Source organism: Hemicordylus capensis, chromosome 12, assembly GCF_027244095.1.
Source record: "Hemicordylus capensis ecotype Gifberg chromosome 12, rHemCap1.1.pri, whole genome shotgun sequence".
Classification (NCBI taxonomy): Eukaryota; Metazoa; Chordata; class Lepidosauria; order Squamata; family Cordylidae; genus Hemicordylus; species Hemicordylus capensis.
The window spans coordinates 11,050,699-11,070,438 of record NC_069668.1 but is presented as its reverse complement, the minus strand read 5'-3'; the positions used below and the strand labels follow the sequence as shown (position 1 = coordinate 11,070,438).

Below are 19,740 nucleotides of genomic sequence, written 5' to 3'. Positions count from 1 at the left end.
GGGAGCCAGAAATGCTGCCAAGGATCGAACCTGACACCACCTGCATGCAAGCAGATCATCGACCACAGAGCTGCGGCCCCTAAAGGACATCTTATAGCATTTCCTAGGATTTGATTTGCATAGGAAGCTGCCTTCTACTGAGTCAGACCTCTTTGAGGTTTCTGGCAGGAGTCTCTCCCAGCCCTGCCAGGCAGTGAACTTGGGACCTTCTGCATGCAAAGCAGGTGCTCTTGCCCTGACCTACAGCCCCCACCCCTTCAGGGGAACATCTTGCAGCAGACAGTGCTCACCAGTGTTCCCTCTAAGGCGTGCGTCTGTGTCCACAGACTCCTGCCCCAAAGGTGACGGCATCCTCGACTCGGTACTCCATGCACAACGTTTTCTGTAGAGCCTGTAGTTTATTGATCACCCCATGGCTGGTGACGCCCCCCCGGGAGACTCTTCCAAGGCGAGCTAAAGAAGCTCCAGAGCAGGCATCTCCGGATGTTCAACTTGCTGCTTTGGGGCACTAATTTTCTGGGGGAGGGCTTGGCTGTGACACTGGGGTCCTTGGGCCTGGTGTCCCCAGTTCCGGCTGGCACACCGGAGGAGCCTGGAGTGTGTGTGGCTTCCCCACTCCTCGCCACGGCTGGCTGTTCTTTACCTCAAGGGCCCGGAAGGAGTCCAGGTAGTGAGCGTTGAACTGGGGCATCAGGTGGGGTGGGACACAGTGGGCCCACTTGTAGTGGTCTTTGAGCCAACGGCCTCCCTCACTGTCTTCGATGCAGATGGCAGCGATGCCTAGCAGGGAGAGGCAGGGAGCACTGAGTGCTATCCAGACCGGAATATTTAAGAAATTAATAGTTCATTGAACACTTTTTGCATTTGCAATGTAGTTTCCCTTGTGCAGCTTAATATGAAACGGATTGCCAGGACATCTAGGGCTGACAAAAGGAAGTACTTTTTCACACAGCGCATAACTGATCTGTGGAACTCTCTGCCACAAGATGTGGCGATGGCCGCCAGCTTGGATAGCTTTAAGCGGGGTTTAGACAAATAATTAGACAAGCCCGAAGTGGGAGCTGGTCATATGGCTCGCTTATTATTTATGGACAAATAATAAGAGTCACCACTTTAAAAGGTGCCTCTTTGCACACCTTGCAGGGCTTAGGCACAGCACATACCTGCTACCACGCCTCCTTGCTGCTCCACCAGCCGGGCAGCCGCCTGCATGGTTCCCCCTGTCTCAACCCACTGGTCCACCAGCAGAACTCGAAGCCCTGCGGGAAAGGAGGGCAGAACAAAGGCTGTGTTGAGAAAATGTGTGTGAGTGGAGAAACAAACACGTTTCAAAACGAGTGGTCCAAGTGCATTGATCCAGAGGGGATGCCACCGGCAGGTGGAATGGGACAAGATGGCAGCTGGCTGGGCGGTTCTGTTGTCAGTAGGTGGTGTGCAAGTCTCACCTGGTGTGATTGCATCTGTCCGCATTTCCATCACTTTGTCGCGGCCAGAGTAGTCCCGATAAGGCTCTGAGAAGGTGTCCACACAGAGGTGATTGGCTTTGCGGATGGCCACAAAGCCCTTCTTGAAGGTTCCGGCGATCGCAGCACCTGAAGGAAGCAGAGAGGGGCAAGGCTTTTGCCTTTGGATGCTGGGAGAGATCTATGGAACAGAATGCCACATGACGTACCCCCACCAGCCCAAAGTGGGAGCTGGTTATATGGCTCTAAAACCCAATTACATCTTATTCTCTTTAGTGCTTATGGCTTAGGACTGTCCTTGATTATTCCATTCTTATTTAAAATATTGTTTTAGTGCACTACTGCACTGATAGCAGCTCACAAGATTAGTGAAAGAGATAAAACAATTTAAAATTAATAAATATTAACTAAAAAACAGGACCCGGTTAAAGGCAAATTTAAAAGCTCAAAGTTAAAAAGTTATAAAAGATAACTTTTAAATTTGTCTATAGGCCTTGCTCCTTTACTTTTAACAGAGGCATGAAATTCAGCAGGGGACAATTTTCTTGGGATGGAGATAGTAATGGTGGGGCAAGGTTCACTAGCCTAAGAAAGGCACTGAGCAGGTCCAGAAATAGGCTGGCAACACTAAGTGAAGCACAATCGTCATTTCATGAAAACAAGAGGTCCTGGACTTCAGTCCTGTTTGGAAAGGATGCCAGAATAATCCTAAAGTTGTGATAGGAGTCGTGTGATAGGAGTCATGGACTCACTGGGGAGAGAAACACACTTTGCAGATGTTAAGAGGCACTCTATTTACACCTTGACTTTTTTTAAAAAAAATTGATTTTAAAAAACACCACCACCCTTGTTTTAAAAAGGAATAAGCATTTTCAAATCACACCAGATATTCAGGAACAAAACAGTGAGGATTCTCAGGCATTTCACTTTGCAATCCACTTAAAAGTTTCAAATTATAAGTAAAAAGCTAAAAACGAAGAACTAAAAAACCTAGCAGATATAAAGGAGAGAATAAAACAAGAAAAGTTTTCTAAAAATATACCTCTTTTATTTGTTTACTTTTTCACTGGGGGAAGGAGCATGGTGAAGCTCTTCTGGGAGGGCGTCCCAAAGCCACAACCAAAAAGGCCCTGACTCTACATGTCACAATAGGTTTACCTAGAATAAAGCCCATCGCATCAATTCCAGCGACCAAGTCGATGGCGTCATTCCGAAAAGGTTGAAGCAAGTCCTCAATGCAGTCCTGCAGGGCCTGGGGAGATTGAAGGGGAGGTCAAGAAGGCTCCCAGCCAAAAGCACACCCCTAGAATGGCCAGCTGGCCAGGAAAAAAATGGCCCCTCTGCTTTTCAAGGCAGCTTATCTGTGAGAAACTGAAGCAGCAAGTGAGCCCTCTCCTCTGCAGATCAAGCTCTTCTTAAAGGCAGAGGAGCAAAGAACATCCAGGATATTGGCAGCCTTTCCTTGCTTGGAAAACCCAGTGGAGCAGAAGGTGCATGATTCTAGGGTGCACCTGGTCTTGTGGTAGCATGCATGACTTGTCCCCTTAGCTAAGCAGGGTCCACCCTGGTTGCATATGAATGGGAGGCTTGATGTGTGAGCCCTGGAAGAGATTCCCCTTAGGGGATGATGGGGCCGCTCTGGGAAGAGCGTCTCGGTTCCCAGTTCCCTCCCTGGCACTGGCAGCATCTCCAAGATCGGGCTGAGAGGGACTCCTGCCTGCAACCTTGGAGAAGCCGCTGCCAGTCTGGGTAGACAATAGTGAGCTAGATGGACCAGTGGTCTGACTCAGTATATGGCAGCTTCCTCTGTTCCACCTTTCACATCATGGGTGCCCTCCAGGCATGGGCGGCTTGTACCAGACTGGGGGGCAATGCTATGGGTTGTCTCTAGCAAGGATGGGCACTTGAATTTCAAGCCTCTCCTTCGCTCCCCACCATCTGCAGTGGGTGCTCCCACGCTTCCCACCCAGGCAGCGGCTCTCTCTCCAACATCCCTACCTGCCCATGGCAATAGAGGCGAGAGGGGTCCAGCCAGGCATACTCGGGGCCCTTGACGTTGGGTGCCATCAGGCTCAGGTACCAGCCCTGCCCTCGGGATTCAGGACTGCCATGCAAGTCCATCGGGCTGGGGACCACGAGTGAGGAATTAGCTGCAAGGGGTTGGGAAGAAATCATGTATTTTATTTTTTACATATATATCCTGCCCCTCCTCCAAGGAGCCCAGAGCAGAGGCCCAAGGCTATATTTCATCTTGCAACAACCCGGTGAGGTAGGCCGAGACAGCAGCGACTGGCCCAGAGTCACTCAGTGAGTTCCACAGATGAACAGGGATTTGAACTCAGGTCTCCCCACTCCTGTCCAGCACTCTAACAACTCCACCATGCTGGCTCTCCATGAGAGAAAGGAATGAAGAGAGGGAGGGGGATCTGGGCCCTGTTTTCTGCTCTAAGACCCCCAACCCATTCCATTTTTGACAGCAAATCAGCGCCATGCAGACGCCACACCCCCGTGACTACATGACACAAGTACAGAATTTGAGATCTGGGGGCCTGGTGGCGAAGCGTTCGAATCCCTCTCCGATATATGGTGCCTGCCGCTGCTAAAAACAACAACCCAAATGCTGTCTTGAGCGACATTGAGAGGCAACATCCAGATTGCGAGAAGGACCTGTGCGATGGGGGTCCGGCGTGGGTTTTTTGCTCATCCAGCGGTGGAGGTTCCGGCCCCCTCCCCAGCCCAGACCCTCACCCATCGGTCCGTACCTCTATGGGGGAGTTCCAGAAAATGGTTTTCCCTTCCCACTCTGCGTGATCGCTTTGGCAATGATTCTCGCGGAGGACGACCGACTTCTTGTGGGGGGCTGAGGCTGCATTTCTCTGGGAGAAAGGGCCCTAGGTGGCTTCCTGCCTGTGTGTCCCCCCCCCCCGCCCCACTACAAAGCCATGCAGTCTCCCAAGTCCCACAAGCGGCCCCAACTCTCTCTAGGGAGAGAAGACCCCCCCTTCAAACTCATCACACTCTCCCCCCCCCCCCAAGTACCTGGAAGAGGAAATGGGTGCAGAGAGACGTCGGGTCCCTGTAGCTTCAAGGGCGAAGCCCCCTGCTCCTCTACAGGCCTCTTGAAAACACACAGGCAGGCGTGCCCTGGTAGGATCCAGAAGGATACTGGAGCCGAGGGGAGGGAAGGCTGCTGGCCACAGACAGTAACAGCTGGGAGAGCCAGCCCCTCCTGGCAGCAGCCCAGGCTCAGCTGCTCTGGCAACTGAAGTTGAACTATTCACTATTCATTCGCCAAGCCGGAGGGAGGTAGAGAGAGCCTTACTCAGGAGTCCCGGGAGATGGACTGTAGAGAGCTCAGAGCGCAGCAGTTCCAAAGTTCAGTCCCCGGCCTGATCTCCAAGTAGGGCTGAGAAACATTCCTTTCTGGAGAGCTGCTGCCAGTCAGAGTAGGCAATCCTGGGCTAGATGGACCTAGGGAAGAGCAGCTTCCTCTGAGATGGGGGTCAGAGCTCTGTGGTGGAGCGTCTGCTGTGCATGCATAAAGTCCTAGGTTCAGTCCCCGGCAGTGTCTCCAGACAGACTCCGGGCCTGAAAGCTCGGAGAGCTGCTGCCAGTCAGTGTAGGAGACCATACTGAGCTGGATGGACCAAGCGTCTGACTCGGTATGGCAGCTTCTTATGTTCCTTTCTCCAGCCAGAGTTGAGCAAGGAAGGTCCCTCTCTGAAACCTTGAAGAGCTGCTACCTGTCAGAGTAGACAGTTCTGAGCTAGATGGACCAAGGGTCTGACTCATTGGAATGGAGATTCCTACCAGAGATGAGGGTGAAGCAATCTTCTCCTCCACAGTCCTGAGACTCTGGAATCCGTTGCTGGCGGGTGTTTGCCTGTGTTCTTCCTTGTTGAGGTTTAGGAGCCTTAACCACTCAGGGCAAGTTTCAGAAATAGGGTTGCCAACGTTTTCACCGCCCTTCGCTCCTCCACTTTCCACTGCCTTGAAATAAGATATGGAGAAGGTGGGAAGTTAATGTATAAAGGTTGCTTTGTAAGCTAAAACTGCTAAGGTAAAGTGTGCCGTCAAGTCAATTTCGACTTCTGGTGACCACAGAGCCCTGTGGTTTTCTTTGGTAGAATACAGGAGCAGTTGACCATTGCCTCCTCCCCTACAGTATGAGACGATGCCTTTCAGCACCTTCCTATATCGCCCCTGCCCGATATAGTACCAACAGAGATTCGAAACGGCAACCTTCTGCTTGTTAGTCCAGCATTTCCCCGCTGCGCCACTTGAAATGACTAAAACTGCTACTACATTACAAATATTTATATGCCACTTTTCAACAATAGTTCTAAAAGCGGTTTACACAGGTAAATAATTAAGATGGTTCTCTGTCCTCAAAGAGCTCAAAGTCTAAAAACATAAATATATGGTAAACACCAGCAACAGCCACTGGAGGGATGCTGTGCTGGGGCTGGATAGGGCCAGTTGCTCTCTCACTGCTAAAGATAAGAGAACCACCACTTCAAAAGGCGCCTTTTTGCTCTGTTAGCAGGGGTTAATTTGCAGTTCCAAGTTATCGTTGTGAATAAGGACTCCCCTTTTTTCTGTCCTAAGCACATTAGGTGGACAAAAAGACTCTCCCCGCCACCTGTTGAATATCTGTCTTTAATAGACACAAGAGGAACCTGGTGAGTGGGGGATATCAATCTGGAAAATCCTGCCCCAAATGCGGAATAATTTTAAAAAAGCATTTGAGGGCGCTGTTGGTCTGAATTTGGGACGGACTCCACAAAACTCCATGAACTCCTATGTTCCGAGGGGCTTAACAAATGACTCCTGCCTGAAACCCTGGAGAGCTGCTGCCAGTCAGAGTCGGCAGTCCTGAGCAAGGCTGGCCAATGCCTTGACTCAGTACAAGGCAGCTTCCTAGGCAGAGCAGACCACTGTTTTGAGAATGGGGCGGAGGCCATCGCTCAGAAGAAGAGCCAGAAGTGCAATTAGGTAATTTTGGAGCCTGGACCTAAAGGTCTTTAGAGGCCCGCCGCTCCCCTGCAAATTAAGCAGCATCATGCTCTTCCAGGCAATTATACCACCCGGGACGGACTAAAGAGGATTTGGGGGCCCACAGCCGCTGTAGAGGCCCTGGACTTCGGCCCCATAGTCCAGGCATGAGCGCTTCTGGGTAGAGGATCTGCTTTGCATACAGAAGGTTCCAGGTCGAAGTACAGAGGGAAAGACTCTTGCCTGAAACCTTGAAGAGCTGCTGCCAGTCAGAGTAGACAATCCTGAGCTAGATGGACCAAGCGTCTGACTCGGTAGGAGGCAGCTCCCCGTGTTCCTAGAACACGGGAAATAGAAATAAAAGGTCCCAGGTTCAACCCCTGGCCGCGTCTCCAAGTAGGGCTGGGAAAGGCCCCTGCCTGAAACCTTGGAGAGCCGCTGCCAGTCAGAGTAGACAATCCTGAGCAAGGTGGATGGCCTGACTCAGTATGAGGCAGTTCCCGATGTGCTTGAGCATGCAGGATGTTGCATCCAGACACGGACAAGCAAGCTTTCTGTGGCTTCCATAACTCCCTGGGCGGCGGCAGCTGCTGGCCTGATCCAAGAGCCCCACGGGAGCTCCTCTCCCCCAAGACAGGACCCGCCCCCCCCCCCCTCCAGGCTGGCCTACTGATCTGAATTGCAAGTGGGTTTCTTGAAAAGGGCCGAGTGGGGAGGCTGCTGGCAAGGGCAGCCGTCTTGGCCTGGAGTCAGCCTGGCAGCCAAGCTGATTAGCACCGTGCCTGGTTCCCAGGGACCAGTTGCTGCCCAGAGGACTCAGGGGAGGGAGTGCTGAAGAAACCCTGGAGGGAACCAGGCCTGGCCTTGAAGCGGACCAAAATCCCGCCCTGCGCCCTTCCGAAAGAAAGAAAAAAAGAAAGACACCTGAGATCCAGAACACTGCTTCACCCTGCCTCCAGAAAAAGCAGCAATGTAAGCCAGCCTCAGGGTTCCACAGGTCTCCTTGGTGCTACAGGTTGACAAAGAGACCTGTGGGACTGGGCAGCTGCCCTTCCATGAGGAAGAATGAGGCAGGCACGGGCGTGACTGAGGAGGGCTGCAGGGGGCAGGCAGTGCCAGCATCTGACCCCTATATAATTGCCACCCCCCTGGGCTTTCCTGCTCTCTGCTACAACCACCTTTCCACGCCCCATTAGGCAAGTTGTCCATGTGCCTTTTCTCTCAGCCATCTGGGGTGGGTCGCTGCTTTCCCCTTCTTCCTCCCCACTTCTGACACAAGCTAGGGATGTTCCTGCTGCCACTGCCTGGTTTTTGTTATTATTTTATAACAAATATTTATACTCCACTTTCCAGCAAGAGGTTCTCTTCAAAGCAAACATCATCAGAGCAAAAAGCATAGGGGGAAATGGTCCCCTGACCCCAAAGGGCTTGCAATCTGAAAAGAAACAGAAGGGAGAAGTAACAGACACTGCAGGGGCGTGGTGTTGGGGTTGGAGAGGGACAGTTGCTCTCCTCCTGCTAAAGATAAGAAAATGGCCACTTTGAAAGCTGCCTCTGTGCTCAGTTGGCCGAGGTGATTATCCAACTGTCTGCCCCAAGAGGGTCTGAAAATGGTTTGGGGCCTTTGCACCAGCCTGCCTCGAGCGCTGCCAGAATCAGGCCTCTCTTCCCACGGAGGGACAAAGGCACAACCCTTCTGTTGTTCCTCGGCTGGGCAGTGTGAATGGGCCAACTAGAGTACGCCTCCTGGCTCTCTGGGGACGGTAAGCGGCCAAGTCCAGCTGCTTTCTTGCCTCTGTGGGCAGTGCCAGGGCTTTTGGGGGTGAAATATCCCCCCACACACACACACACCTTGTTGCCTTGCTTCCTCTGAGCCTTTAGGAACAGTCACAGATACTTCTGTACCTGCTTTCAGCATACCATGTGTGAATGACTGTACCTGTGTACAGATCTGTACGAGTGTTGAATACGCCTTATGTCAGCCGGAGATGGCTGATGGGGGGAATCTCAAATGTATATTCCATCCCCAGTCCTCTGGGACTTAAAAAGATCCTGCCACCATAACATATTGTATTTACCTGAATCCAAGACTAGGTGTTTCCCCTAAGTGCTTTGAAGTTAGAAACCGTGTGTTTGTGTCTTAAATTCAGAGTCCTCTTCCTTTTGAGTAAATACAGGTCAATGTAAAGGTGAACTCAGAGCCAGGTTTTTCTTTGGTAGAATACAGGAGGAATTGACCATTGCCATCTCCCATGCAGTCTGAGAGGATGCCTTTCAGCATCTTCCTAGATCGCTGCTGCCCGATAGAGGTGTATCCCATAGTCTGGGAAATGCACCAGCAGGGATTCAAACCGGCGACCTCTGGCTTGCTAGTCAAGTCATTTCCCTGCTGCACCATTACAATTGTTGTAAAGTAAAAGTAAAGTATGCCATCAAGTCAATTTCGATTCCTGGTGCCCACAGAGCCCTGTGGTTGTCTTTGGTAGAATACAGGAGGAGTTGACAGTTGCCTCCTCCCGCGCAGTGTGAGAAGATGCCTTTCGGCATCTTCCAATATCGCTGCTGCCCGATATAGTACCAGCAGGGATTCAAACTGGCAACCTTCTGCTTGTGAGTCGAGCATTTCCCCACTGTGCCACTTAAGAGCAGTAAAGTGTCTGATTCCTTGGAATTGCTCTCAAGTGTGGAGCCTGTATCTCACCTCTCTTTTAAAAGGGGCTCATCTTAAATTCAGAGTTGTCTGGTATTTGGGTAAATGCGGGTAAATGACGAAAAGAGAGCAATTCAAGATAATACGCGAGATGAACGGCACCTTTGGGCCCTTGAGGGGACCCGTCTTTGGACACACCCATCTGTGCAGCCAAGTTGCAAGCGGATTGTAGAACTTGTCCATAATCCACTTCCCCCACCAACCCCGGGCCTCAAGTCTTTTTAATGCCGCTTTGAAGGACGTGCTTAGAGAACGAGGCGCCTTGGACGGGTTCCGCCAATCCACGGGGGGCCGGAGCGGATCACCTCGCTGACCCCGGATGGCGGGCCCCGCTCAGGGACAAAGCGCTCTCTCCGGGGCCATGAAAGGGACCGTGGCGGAGAACTCCCAAAGGAGGCCGCATCCTACGGGTCCTCCGACATCACCCCATCTCGGTTGCTGTGGTGACCGGCCTCAGCCCACCCTCTTGGAAGCCAGTCATGAATCCAGGAGAGGAGGCTTGTGTGGGGTAACTCCCGGTCAGGCCTTGAGCCTGGGAAGGAAGCCGCTCAGGAGCTCAGCTAACCCTTTCCTAGTCGGCCTGGGAAACGCTTCCTGCCTGGGAAGGGAGGCTCCAGAAGTGGGGGCCAAGTGCACACCCTCCTCCCAGACTGTGGTGGTGGTTGTTGTTAATTCGATTTCTATACCGCCCTTCCACAAATGGCTCAGGGCGGTTTACACAGAGAAATAATAAATAAATAAGATGGCTCCCTGTCCCCAAAGGGCTCACAATCTGAAAAAGAAAAATCAGATAGACACCAGCACCAGTCACTGAAGGGATGCTTGTGCTGGGGGTGGAGAGGACCAGTTACTCTCCCCCTGCTCAAGAAAGAGAATCACCAAGTTAAAAGGTGCCTCTTTGCCAAGTTAGCAGGGGTCTAGTCATTTGCCTCTCACCTGCCTCCAAATTGCGATTCAGAAATCTAATAGGTGGGTCACACAGCTCATCCACCCACAACATCTCTGACCATTTTTAAAAAAGCATTTGAAAACCCACCTCTTCACCCAAGCTTTTTCAGTTTAAAGAACTGAAAAAGCTTGATTTAAAAATCATTTTAAAATCACCCACAAATTGAAACATTAAAATGTAAAAGACATTTTAAGGTTTCAATTTGTGGGTGATTTTTAAATCATTAAATTGTTTTAAGTTTTTGTATAGGTTTTAACTTGTTTTATGCTGCTATTGTCAATCACCCAGAGACGAAAGTTTGGGGCAGTGTACAAATTTGATAAATAAATTTAAAAAAAATTTTTTAAAATGTTTTGAATTGCATTTTGTAACGTGTGTGTGTTGTAATTTGTTTGCCTTGTACTATGTGTTTTCATGGGATGTTTCTTACTGTTGTGCTGTGGTGAGCTGCCCAGAACACAATTATTAATTCTCATTCATCATCATCATCATCGAGTGCAGAAGGTCCTATCCTCACTCCCTGGCAGCATCTCCGGAGACAGTTAGGAAAGACTCCAGCCTGAAACCTTGGAGAGCGGCTGCCAGTCAGTGTAGGCAGTACTGAGTTTGATGGACCAAGAGCCTGACTCAGTATAAGGTGCAGCTTCCAATATGCCTAGATCTATGCTGGTCTATGATGGTAATAAAGTCTGGTTGATATCTTCCTAGATGATTAGGAAATGATATAAACTGTCCCTTAGGGGATGATGGGGCTCTAACTCAGCGTGCAGAGGAAAAAAGGACACACACACCCCATGCCTTTCAGAGCCTCTGCGTCCAGGGGCAGTCTACCCCTCCTCTAAGTCCCACTTCTGGGGACCAAGAAAGGGGAGCGCATTTGTTTGTTTGTTTGAGCCTTGGGGTCTTAGCTTAGCCAGAGACGGGGGAGAGCCGAGCTGCTTGCCAGGGCTAGGAGCCTCCCTCGAGGGGGCGGAGGCGGGGAAGGCTCCCCGGCCGTGGCCCCTCCTCTGCCCGCGGATCAGGCCACCGCCCGGCGAGGCTTAAAAGGCGGCGGCGGCGGCGGGCGCTGTCTCTGCCCGGTGGTGCTGAAAGCGGCCGCCCGCCCCGTCGGTGGGCAGCGGCGCTGGAGGAGGATGCCTGGGACCACCACCACGACGACGACGGCAGCGCGCCTCTTCCTGGCGGCGGCGGCCCTGGCGCTGGCCCGGGGGGGCTGGCCGGCCCGCGGCTGCACCCTGCGCAGCCCCCTCGAGGACGCCGCCGATGCCGCCGGGCGGCTCCGCTTCCAGGCCTCCGACGGCAGCGAACTGCTGAGCGCCGTCTGGGCTCCCGGGCGCGACGGGCTGAGCGGCTGCAGCCTCTCGGTCGAGCCGCGGGCGGTGGCCGCCTTCCTGAGCCGCTGCCGGGCCGCCGAGGGGCTGCCTCCGCTGCCGGGCGGGAGCCCGCTCTTCCTCGGCCTGCCCGAGGCCAAAGCCGCCTGCGAGAGGGGCGGCGGCGGCGGCGGCGGGGACGCCCCCCGACGGCGGGCCAAGCGAGGCTTCACTTACCCGGGCACCCTCTGGTGCGGAGCCGGCAATATCGCGGAGAGCTACGAGCAGCTGGGTACGGGCGGCTCCACCGGGCGGCCTGGCTCCCCCCGCCCCCCACCTTCCCTGGCGCGGGTAGGCAGCAGCAGGGAAGAAGAGCTGGCCCTGCGCTCAGACCATGAATGGTCGCCTGGCGAAGCAGGGGCTGCCCAGGTCTGCATTGGGACGGGCAACCAAACGGTATTCCCTGGGTAGCTGAGGGGTAGAACCCCTGCTTAGCGGGCAGGCGCTTCTAGGTTCCCTCCCTGGCATCTCCGGCTTGGGCTGGGAGAGACTCCTGCCTGAATCCTTGGAGAGCCACCCACTACCAGTCAGTGTCGGCAAGACTGAAGCAGATGGCCCAAGAACCTGACTCAGTAGGAGACAGCAACCAATATCCTTTCTAGCGAGATTCTTCCTGCCTTACCTTTCGCCCCCATCCTCCTCCTCCAGGAGCACACCAGGAGACGGACAGATGTTGCCGGGAACACGACCACTGCCAACACGTCATCCATCCCTTCACCTACAAGTACGGCTATCGCAATTTCCGCTGGCACACCATCAGCCACTGCGCCTGCGACAATCGGTGAGATGGAGAGAGGGTTGGTGTCTCTGGGAATGACTCTCTGACATGAATATGAGATGATGCCTTTCACTCTTCCAGGCTGATTTCCCTCCCCTTCCTCCAGGTTATGAGCCACCTAAAGGCACCGTGGGGAAGTCACTTGCCTAGGGAGCAAGAGGTGGCTGGTTCAAATCCCTGCGGGTCTGTTTCCCAGACTATGGGGAAACACCTATATTAGGCATCATCTCATACTGCACGGGCGGCGGCCATGGTCAATCCCTCCTGTATTCCACCAAAGAAAAGCACAGGGCTCTGTGGTGGGCAGGAATCGACTCCAACTCGACGGCACCACTGCCTCTTTACCCTCCAGGTTAAAGGCCTGCCTGCGGGCAGTGAACGACACAGCCTCCCGCGTGGTGGGACAAGCCTTCTTCAATGTCATCCAGGTGCCTTGCTTTGAGTTCACCTACAAGGAGCAGTGCGTGGAGCCCTACTTCTACATGTGGTGAGCAGGTTTCTCAACCCCGGGCTCCGGCCACGCATGGAGCAGGCAGGGTGGCACAAAAATCGAGTGCGGCAGCTGCCTGTTTGAACGAAGATCAAGGGCAGGTCAGCGATCAATGGCTACTAGTCCTGTAGCCATTGATTGTGGACTTGATGGAGCACAAGTCTAAGCCTTGCTTAAAGCCATCCATGCTGGTGGCCATCGCCACATTCAGTGGCAGAGAGAATTCCACAGATGAAGTCTGCACTGTGATGGTGGTGGGGAAGGTACTTTGGTCAGTCCTCAGTTTCCTGGCAGTCATAGGAACAGAGGAAGCTGCCATATACCAAGTCAGACCCTTGGTCTATCTAGCTCAGGATTGTCTTCACAGACTGGCAGCGGCTTCTCCAAAGTTGCAGGCAGGAGTCTCTCTCAGCCCTATCTCGTTGGAGATGCTGCCAGGGAGGGAACTTGGTGCCTAGATGCTCTTCCCAGAGCGGCCCCATTATCCCTTAAGGGGAATCTCTTCCAGTGCTCACACATCAAGTCTCCCATTCATATGCAAGCCAGGGCAGACCCTGCTTAGCTAAGGGGACAAGTCATGCTGGCGACCACAAGACCAGCTCTCCGCTCATTTCATGGGATAAACCCTGGTTCTAGGGTTGTGCAAGGGAGAGAAAAAAATGATCAGTTTGAACTGGAGTGAGTGACACACAGGGACACCTCAATGGTGTCGTTTGTAATGATGTCATCCAAGACTGTGGACACATGAACATTTGAGGCACAAGAGGTCTTACTTGTGGACCTCAGTTTGAGCCAAATTGACTCCAGTCGTAAGGATAGTGTAAGGCAAGTAGGCAGATCAGGGGTTTTTTTTGCATCCTGGGAGCTTTCTGTGATTTCAGGGAATCCACAGAGAATCCTTCCTATAGCCACTCTCCCTTTCTTCAAAGGTGTAAGAACTACAGTACTGTGGCCATTGCCGTTGTCCAGGAACCGGTGCTGTACGAATATGGCGGGGGCCTTATTGACGGGCCAGCTACACACCAGCCAGTCAGCCTTTCCTCCACCGTGGCACCAATCCAACCCCGGGTGACCCCCGCCGCTCCTGCCCAGAAGCCAGGGCAGGGTGTGCTAGAGCCGACAACCATGTCTGCCCCCAGGGCCAAGCCAGGCCAGAAAAACCGGAAAGGCAAAGGCAAGGGGAGAGGAAAGAAGAGGAAGAAGGGGAAAGGTCTGAAGAGGAAGAAGAAAGGCAGAAAGGCTGGTGGCTTGGTCCTTTCACTTCCCACTGGGGAGGAAGCCACATTCCCTCCCAAGCACCTGGACCCACAAGAACTGGGGAAGCTGGATTTCCAAGGACCAGCCCAGCTGCTTGACTTGGGAGAGGAGGATCCGTTCAACGCTATTCTCAGCGACGAGCCTGCAGGGGTAAGCCCGGCTGAAGAGGCGGCCCAGGCCGAGAGTGAAGAGCCGGCCCTGCCGAAAATGGCCCCCCAGCGTTCCAAGAGGAAGAGGGAGAGGAAGGGTGGGAGGACGCACAACAGAAAGAGTAGCAGCAGTCAAGACTGAGGGGTCAGGACGAGAATTCCAGGAACCCTCTGGTGGGTCCGTGTCACCAGCAAGGCACAGCGAGCCCAAAGCCTTCCCTAGTCAATCTGCACTCTCCGTAGGGGGCAAATCCCAACAACATGGATCGTTGATGCTCCAGAGTCTATTGCCGGAGCGCCACTAGCCAGCTTTGGAGAAGGGAAGATTGCTGGTGTGAGGGAGGCACAGGCAGGCGAGTGGGACAGTTCCACCCCAAAGAAATGCAATTCGACGACCTAAACCATCAAATCAGCACACCTTTGCTTGGGGTTTTGCTCCATGTATATTCTGCTTCTAGTGGCAAGAGGAGAGAGATGGCTCTGGGCTCCATCCCCAACCTGTGTGGACTCGTCACCCACTTGGAAACTTCTTAAAAGCGAGGGCCGAGATCCTCCGATGGTGCCAAATGCCTGCCCGGGAAAAGTCCAGCTGCCGAGGGGAGGCCCCACATGAGGGAGTGGGATGCATGCCTCTTTTGCTCAGCTGTCTTTCCCATTAGAGACAGGAGGTAGGAATAGTCAACCTGGTCACTCTCTGGGCATCCCTTTTCCACAGGTGTCACCCCCTCCCCGTACAGGGGTGTGGGTCAGGGTGACATTCGCCACCTTGCCTCAGATGCAGCACTATCTTGGCTTGCCCCCATGGACACACAGAGGCCACCACCAGGTTGAGAGAGGTCCCTTCCTGCCTCTCCCAGCCCCACAGCTCAGCTCCCTGCCCCAAAGATAACTTAACTTGTGATCTGCAGCCAAAAGAACTGGCTCGTGGTTGTTGGGTTTTTTGTTGTGTTAAAATAAATTGCCTGTGAATTCAGCCTTCCTAAATCTTTGTATAGACTATAGCTCTATCCATTCTTTCCCCACCAGGCCCCTATCCCACCCCCCCACTGCTGTTGCCACCTCAAAGCAACCTTCATTTTACATCACAGCAGCTACCCTTCTTTGGACCATTCCGTGACCTCACAGCTCCTCAGCCAATGGGGAGGGAGGGGGCGGGCAGGCAGGGGCCAGCTACATATTCAGTAAGAAGATACGCTTCCGCGGGCCAGCCTGTTCTACCTAATTTGGTCTGCTTCATCTGGCGTCGTCTCAGACTGTCAGCCCCGGGCTCTGTGTCCACAAGCAACATACAATGCATTCCAGCGACCGATCTGTTCCGCTTCAACCGATTAGCAAGGACCGCAAATCCACAACATCCAGCCAAGGGTCCCCGCTTCCCTGCAGTTTCGCATCCTCTCTGTGGCAGACATGGCGGTAACAACATGCGCTGCTAGATATGCTTTCCTATCCACAAGGCAACTCGGTGGACTCTTTTGAAGGCAGAAAAAGCATCAGCGGTGAGCTGGGACGGTATTCTCCCCCATGCAACCGATCCATAAAACGGCCAGATACAGCTCCTGCGAAGTCCATCACCCGTGTCTTTTTGTCATCGAAAATAGGTCGTGTGGAGTGTCCACAATACTGAAGCAATTCAAGGAGGCAACCATGCTCCTCTCATGAGGATTGATGCTCTTTACCACTCACTCTCCTCGATTCAGTCGGGTCTGTGCATCATTAGGGGTGGTGGAATCCGCCATTCCCACTCCATACGGCAACATTTCCCATCTCTGGCAAGGCAGAACAGAGACTCCGGCTGAGATGCAACAGGCAACCTCATTGGAGGGCAAGTACTCTCCCTGCTTCTCTGCGGTTAGCTCTCTCTCTCTCTTTTTTAAAAGTAAATATTTCTAGCCCAGTAATTCAGAACGGAGGCTGCCGGAAATCCTCTCCCTACTCTTAGCTTCTGCGGGTGTGCAGTGAGGCTGAGGAATCCTATAGCCACTATAATTTGGTTTTTTTTGAGGGGGAGGAATATGGGCATAGCTATAATTGAACAAGGGTGGTGGGGAGACAGAGGCAAGGGACCCCCCTAGGCCCCTGAGGAAGAGGGGACCCACCAAGCTGAATAGCAGCTTCACTCTTCCTGATCCAAAGACACAAAAGGAGGCTGGCGGCCCGGGGTGGGGCAGGCTCGATCTTCTCTTTTTTGCCCCAACCCACTCTAACCTGGCCTCTGGTGGGAAGGAACCAACTGCTTTGGGGCTTTGCTCAACCCTCTGGGCCAGGACAGGGTAGGAGCAGCCCTCCACACAAACACACAGTCTCCCAAGAACAAGGTTTTATTGATAAGGGGGGAAAGCCACGGACGATCCCAAAGTCTCGACTCTAAAGGAGCCTGGCGGCCCAGCAACGTGGCTCACACTGGTTGCTAAGCACAAGCCAGAGGTAGCCAGCCCTACCGCGCCCCAGCAGGAAAGGCCCTTCTCCTCTGCAGACTTTCTCCAGCTGCTTAAATCTCAAGGGAACTCACAAGGCTGCCCTCGATCGGCAGCGGGCAGGAGCAATCCTCCTCCCTGCAACCTGGCCCTGAAATTCCCTGGAAGAAGCAGCATTCGGAGCCGACACTGGTTCAGAATCTCTCATGTTCTGGGTCACAACAGTGCAAAGCTCTCCTCTCCTGCCCTGAAATCCCAATATGTGAAAACCTCAAAAAAAAAACCAAAAAAAATCTGACTGACCCCGCAGGAACCAGAGCCATGGACACTAGCCAATCCCCCGCCTCACTCCACCTCTCCGGCTGGCAGAGGAGAGAAACCCTCAACCAAAGTTCAGTAGAAACATTATTTATTCCCTCTTTGCTGTTAATAAGTGGGTGCGGGAGGGGGTGGGAGGATGTACTACTTGGCATTCAGGCCACTGCAACCGCTAGAGCCCTCTCACAGCACTCGCTCACAAAAGCGGCTGCTCCCCAGGGTTTCGCTTGGCGGACTTTTCCTTTTCTCTTAAGGTAATACAACTGAATAAATATTGTCCCGACGAGTGCCAGAGAAACTGAGTTGATTTGGGGGGGGGGGGGGAGCGACGTTCACAGCCGGGACGCTCTGGCAGGACGGCGGGGCTCACCGAAACCAAGCCCTTTACACAATACAATACAACCATTCAGCCGAGAGTGGCGACAGGCAGATTGCTCTGGCCCAGCGGTTAGCCGGGTCCTCCTCCTCCTCCTCCCCTGGAACCCCCGTCCTTCTGCACAGCTGGAGGGCCAGGAGGAAAAGAAAGCATCGCTCTGGAAGACGGGGCCGGTCGGCCGCTGCCCGCCGCGAGAGCGCCAGGAAGAAGGACAAGGCCCCACCCAGCGGCCAAGGCGGCCTCCGCTGCCAGCATACACACGGCGGCCTCCAGGCTCCACGCCATCCAAAGGGCGCTGGCCCAGCGTCCCCGGCGTGCCTTCTTGTTCAATGGAAAAACAAAAAAGCCGAAACAGAAGATGGAGCAGCGTGGCAAAGGCAGAAGAGCTGTTCTCGGCGGGCTCTTTCCCTCCGGGTGGCAGCAAGGACGACTACCGGTCCATCTCGTCCAGCAGCGGGGTGGCGTCTCCGGCCACAGACATGGGCGTGCTCTCGATCATGGGGCTAGGCGAAGGGCGGGGGGTCAGGCGCTGCTTCTGCTTCCGGCGCTCGGCCTCCTTCTCCTGGAGCCACTGCTCGGCCATCTTGGCCCAGTCGATGGCTGTGTGGGAGCTGGACCTGTGCGGGGGACACACAGCAGTTATTATTATTATTTTACATTTTATATCCTGCTCTTTTTCCAAAGAGCCCACTACATACTTCAGTTTCTCCTCACAACAACCCTGTGAAGTAGGTTAGGCTGAGGGAGAAGTGACTGGCCCAGAGTCACCCAGCTAGTTTCATGGCTGAGTGGGGATTGGAACTCGGGTCTCTCCGGTCCTAGTCCAGCACTCTCACCACTACACCACGCTGGCTCCTTATGAGAGCCATTCAGGACTGTGCTACCCGGGAGCGCTTCCTACGGACAGGGGCCCCTGCATGCAGCAAAGCACGCTGGGATTGGCAGGTCCTTGAGACTGTGGACAAGGTGACGGAGGCCCCTTGCCACAAGGAAGCCCCTGGAACTGGGGAGAAAAGCAACTGGGACGTGGGGTGTTTTCATGGTCTTAATTGATTTTAGTGTTTTAAGGAGGGTTTTATGGGGTTTGCTTTTGTAAGCCACCTTGGGGTAGGTTCAATGAAAGGCGGCATATACATCAAATCAATCCATCAATAAATTTATCCCTGCCACAGCCTGGGGATGATGAGAGGGGTAGTCAACAGCATCCGGGGATCCCCATGAGGGGGGGATGCCGCTCAGTGCTGTATTCCTCCACCCAAACACTGACGCCCACCCCAGAGCGGCACTTCCATTGCCAATGAGAGGCCCCGTACTCACTTGGGCTGCTGCCTCTGCCCGGAACTGGAAGAGGGCTGGGATGGCGGCTGGGACTGGGTGGACTGCGGGGTGGTGTTGGCCTGGAGCTGAGGATACTGAGGTGTCGTGATGGGCTGGCTGGGGGTGGTGAAGGAGTAGCTGGGCGTCAGCAGCGGGGTGGCCACCGGCTGCTGAGCTGGTGTCGTGAAGACCTGCGAAGCAAAGAGGCAGATGCTGAGGACCGGCTCCTGCAGTGCAGAATTCTGTACTCCTAAGAACCTGCCATCTACTGAGGTCCATACCCTTGGCCCATTGAGCTCAGGGCTGTCTACTCTACACTGACTGGCAGCGGCTTCTCCAAGGTGGCAGGCAGGAGTCTCTCTCGGCCCTCGCTTGGAAATGCTGCCAGGGAGGGAACTGGGAACCTGCTGCATGCAAGCAGGCAGGTGCTTTTCCCAGAGCGGCCCCATCCCCTAAGGGGAATACCTTGCAGTATGCAGAAGTATTGTTTGGGGGGTTTTTTGTTTGGGGTTTTTTTGTACATTTTATATCCCGCTCTTCCTCCCAGGAGTCCAGAGCGGTGTACGACACACTTCAGTTTCTCCTCACAACAACGCTGTGAAGTAGGTTAGGCCGAGAGAGAAGTGACTGGCCCAGAGTCACCCAGCTAGTTTCATGGCTGAATGGGGGATTTGTGAACTCGGGTCTCCCCGGTCCTAGGTCCAGCACTCTAACCACTACACCAGACTGGCTCTTCCATCCAAATGCAAACCAGGGCAGGCCCTGTTTAGCAAAGAGGACACTCACGTTGGCTGCCACAAGACCAGCTCTCCTCCGACGCAATTCTTGGAACTTGTTACATTACTCGGGAATGGAATGCTGTGCTTGGGTTGTGGGAGCGCAGCAAGCGGGCGGCTTGGGGGTGTGTGTGTGTGTGTCCCGCCAGAAAGGCACGAGGCCCCGGAAAAGCTGCAGGTTTCCCTCAGGCCGGCATGTGGGGAGAGGGGGGGCTGGAATGCAAGCCAGAGCTCACCAGCAGCCCTCGGTTCGTAAAAGCTCAGCCGTCAGCCAATCCTTCCAGGGCTAAGCCCTCTTGCTGGCAGCTGAACGGCCTCCTCAGACACATTCCTGGGGTGGAAGCAGGCCTAGCAGCCGCCTGCTGGGTCCCCTTTTCC

At 53.9% G+C, this 19,740-nt stretch overlaps 3 protein-coding genes across 5 annotated transcripts in view; 1 reads left to right on the top strand and 2 right to left on the bottom strand.

Annotated features, from left to right (window-relative positions):
- Nucleotides 1–365: 365 nt before the first annotated feature.
- On the bottom strand, nt 366–12,246 carry LOC128336171 (adenine phosphoribosyltransferase-like). 2 transcript variants are annotated; one of them, XM_053275401.1, is made up of 7 exons: nt 12,110–12,246; nt 4,503–5,453; nt 3,462–3,613; nt 2,622–2,715; nt 1,446–1,592; nt 1,164–1,259; nt 366–810 (listed from the first exon to the last, which is right to left on the bottom strand). In XM_053275401.1, exons 3-7 carry the CDS (start codon nt 3,582–3,584, stop codon nt 509–511), a joined length of 762 nt encoding a protein of 253 aa, XP_053131376.1. In that variant the 5' UTR covers nt 3,585–3,613; nt 4,503–5,453; nt 12,110–12,246; the 3' UTR covers nt 366–508. The 2 variants fall into 2 exon arrangements, with proteins under 2 accessions (XP_053131376.1, XP_053131378.1); XM_053275403.1 differs by having other exon boundaries at nt 366–780.
- On the top strand, nt 11,200–15,134 carry PROCA1 (protein interacting with cyclin A1). The gene is made up of 4 exons (XM_053275394.1): nt 11,200–11,719; nt 12,136–12,268; nt 12,618–12,752; nt 13,685–15,134. Exons 1-4 carry the CDS (start codon nt 11,251–11,253, stop codon nt 14,301–14,303), a joined length of 1,356 nt encoding a protein of 451 aa, XP_053131369.1. The 5' UTR covers nt 11,200–11,250; the 3' UTR covers nt 14,304–15,134.
- A 1,329-nt stretch (nt 15,135–16,463) lies between these two features.
- SUPT6H (SPT6 homolog, histone chaperone and transcription elongation factor) overlaps nt 16,464–19,740 on the bottom strand; it is a 33,879-nt gene continuing 30,602 nt past the window's right edge. For both annotated transcript variants that reach the window (XM_053275389.1, XM_053275390.1), the window contains exons 36-37: nt 18,587–18,777; nt 16,464–17,886 (exon numbers count right to left, since the gene is read on the bottom strand). In XM_053275389.1, coding sequence (XP_053131364.1) covers nt 17,700–17,886; nt 18,587–18,777 — 378 coding nt within the window. In that variant the 3' untranslated portion in view covers nt 16,464–17,699. The remainder of the gene's footprint in view (nt 17,887–18,586; nt 18,778–19,740) is intronic.

What these genes read in the sequence shown, in the direction of transcription:
- PROCA1 (XM_053275394.1), top strand. Translation starts at nt 11,251, where the DNA reads ATGCCTGGGACCACCACCACGACGACGACGGCAGCGCGCCTCTTCCTG. An exon ending in CACTGCGCCTGCGACAATCG is followed by an intron (nt 12,269 to 12,617) that starts GTGAGATGGAGA and finishes TTTACCCTCCAG; the next exon opens with GTTAAAGGCCTGCCTGCGGG. An exon ending in GAGCCCTACTTCTACATGTG is followed by an intron (nt 12,753 to 13,684) that starts GTGAGCAGGTTT and finishes CTTTCTTCAAAG; the next exon opens with GTGTAAGAACTACAGTACTG.
- LOC128336171 (XM_053275401.1), bottom strand. Translation starts at nt 3,584, where the DNA reads ATGGACTTGCATGGCAGTCCTGAATCCCGAGGGCAGGGCTGGTACCTG. An exon ending in GACAGATGCAATCACACCAG is followed by an intron (nt 1,260 to 1,445) that starts GTGAGACTTGCA and finishes CCTTTCCCGCAG; the next exon opens with GGCTTCGAGTTCTGCTGGTG. An exon ending in GCAAGGAGGCGTGGTAGCAG is followed by an intron (nt 811 to 1,163) that starts GTATGTGCTGTG and finishes CGGTCTGGATAG; the next exon opens with CACTCAGTGCTCCCTGCCTC.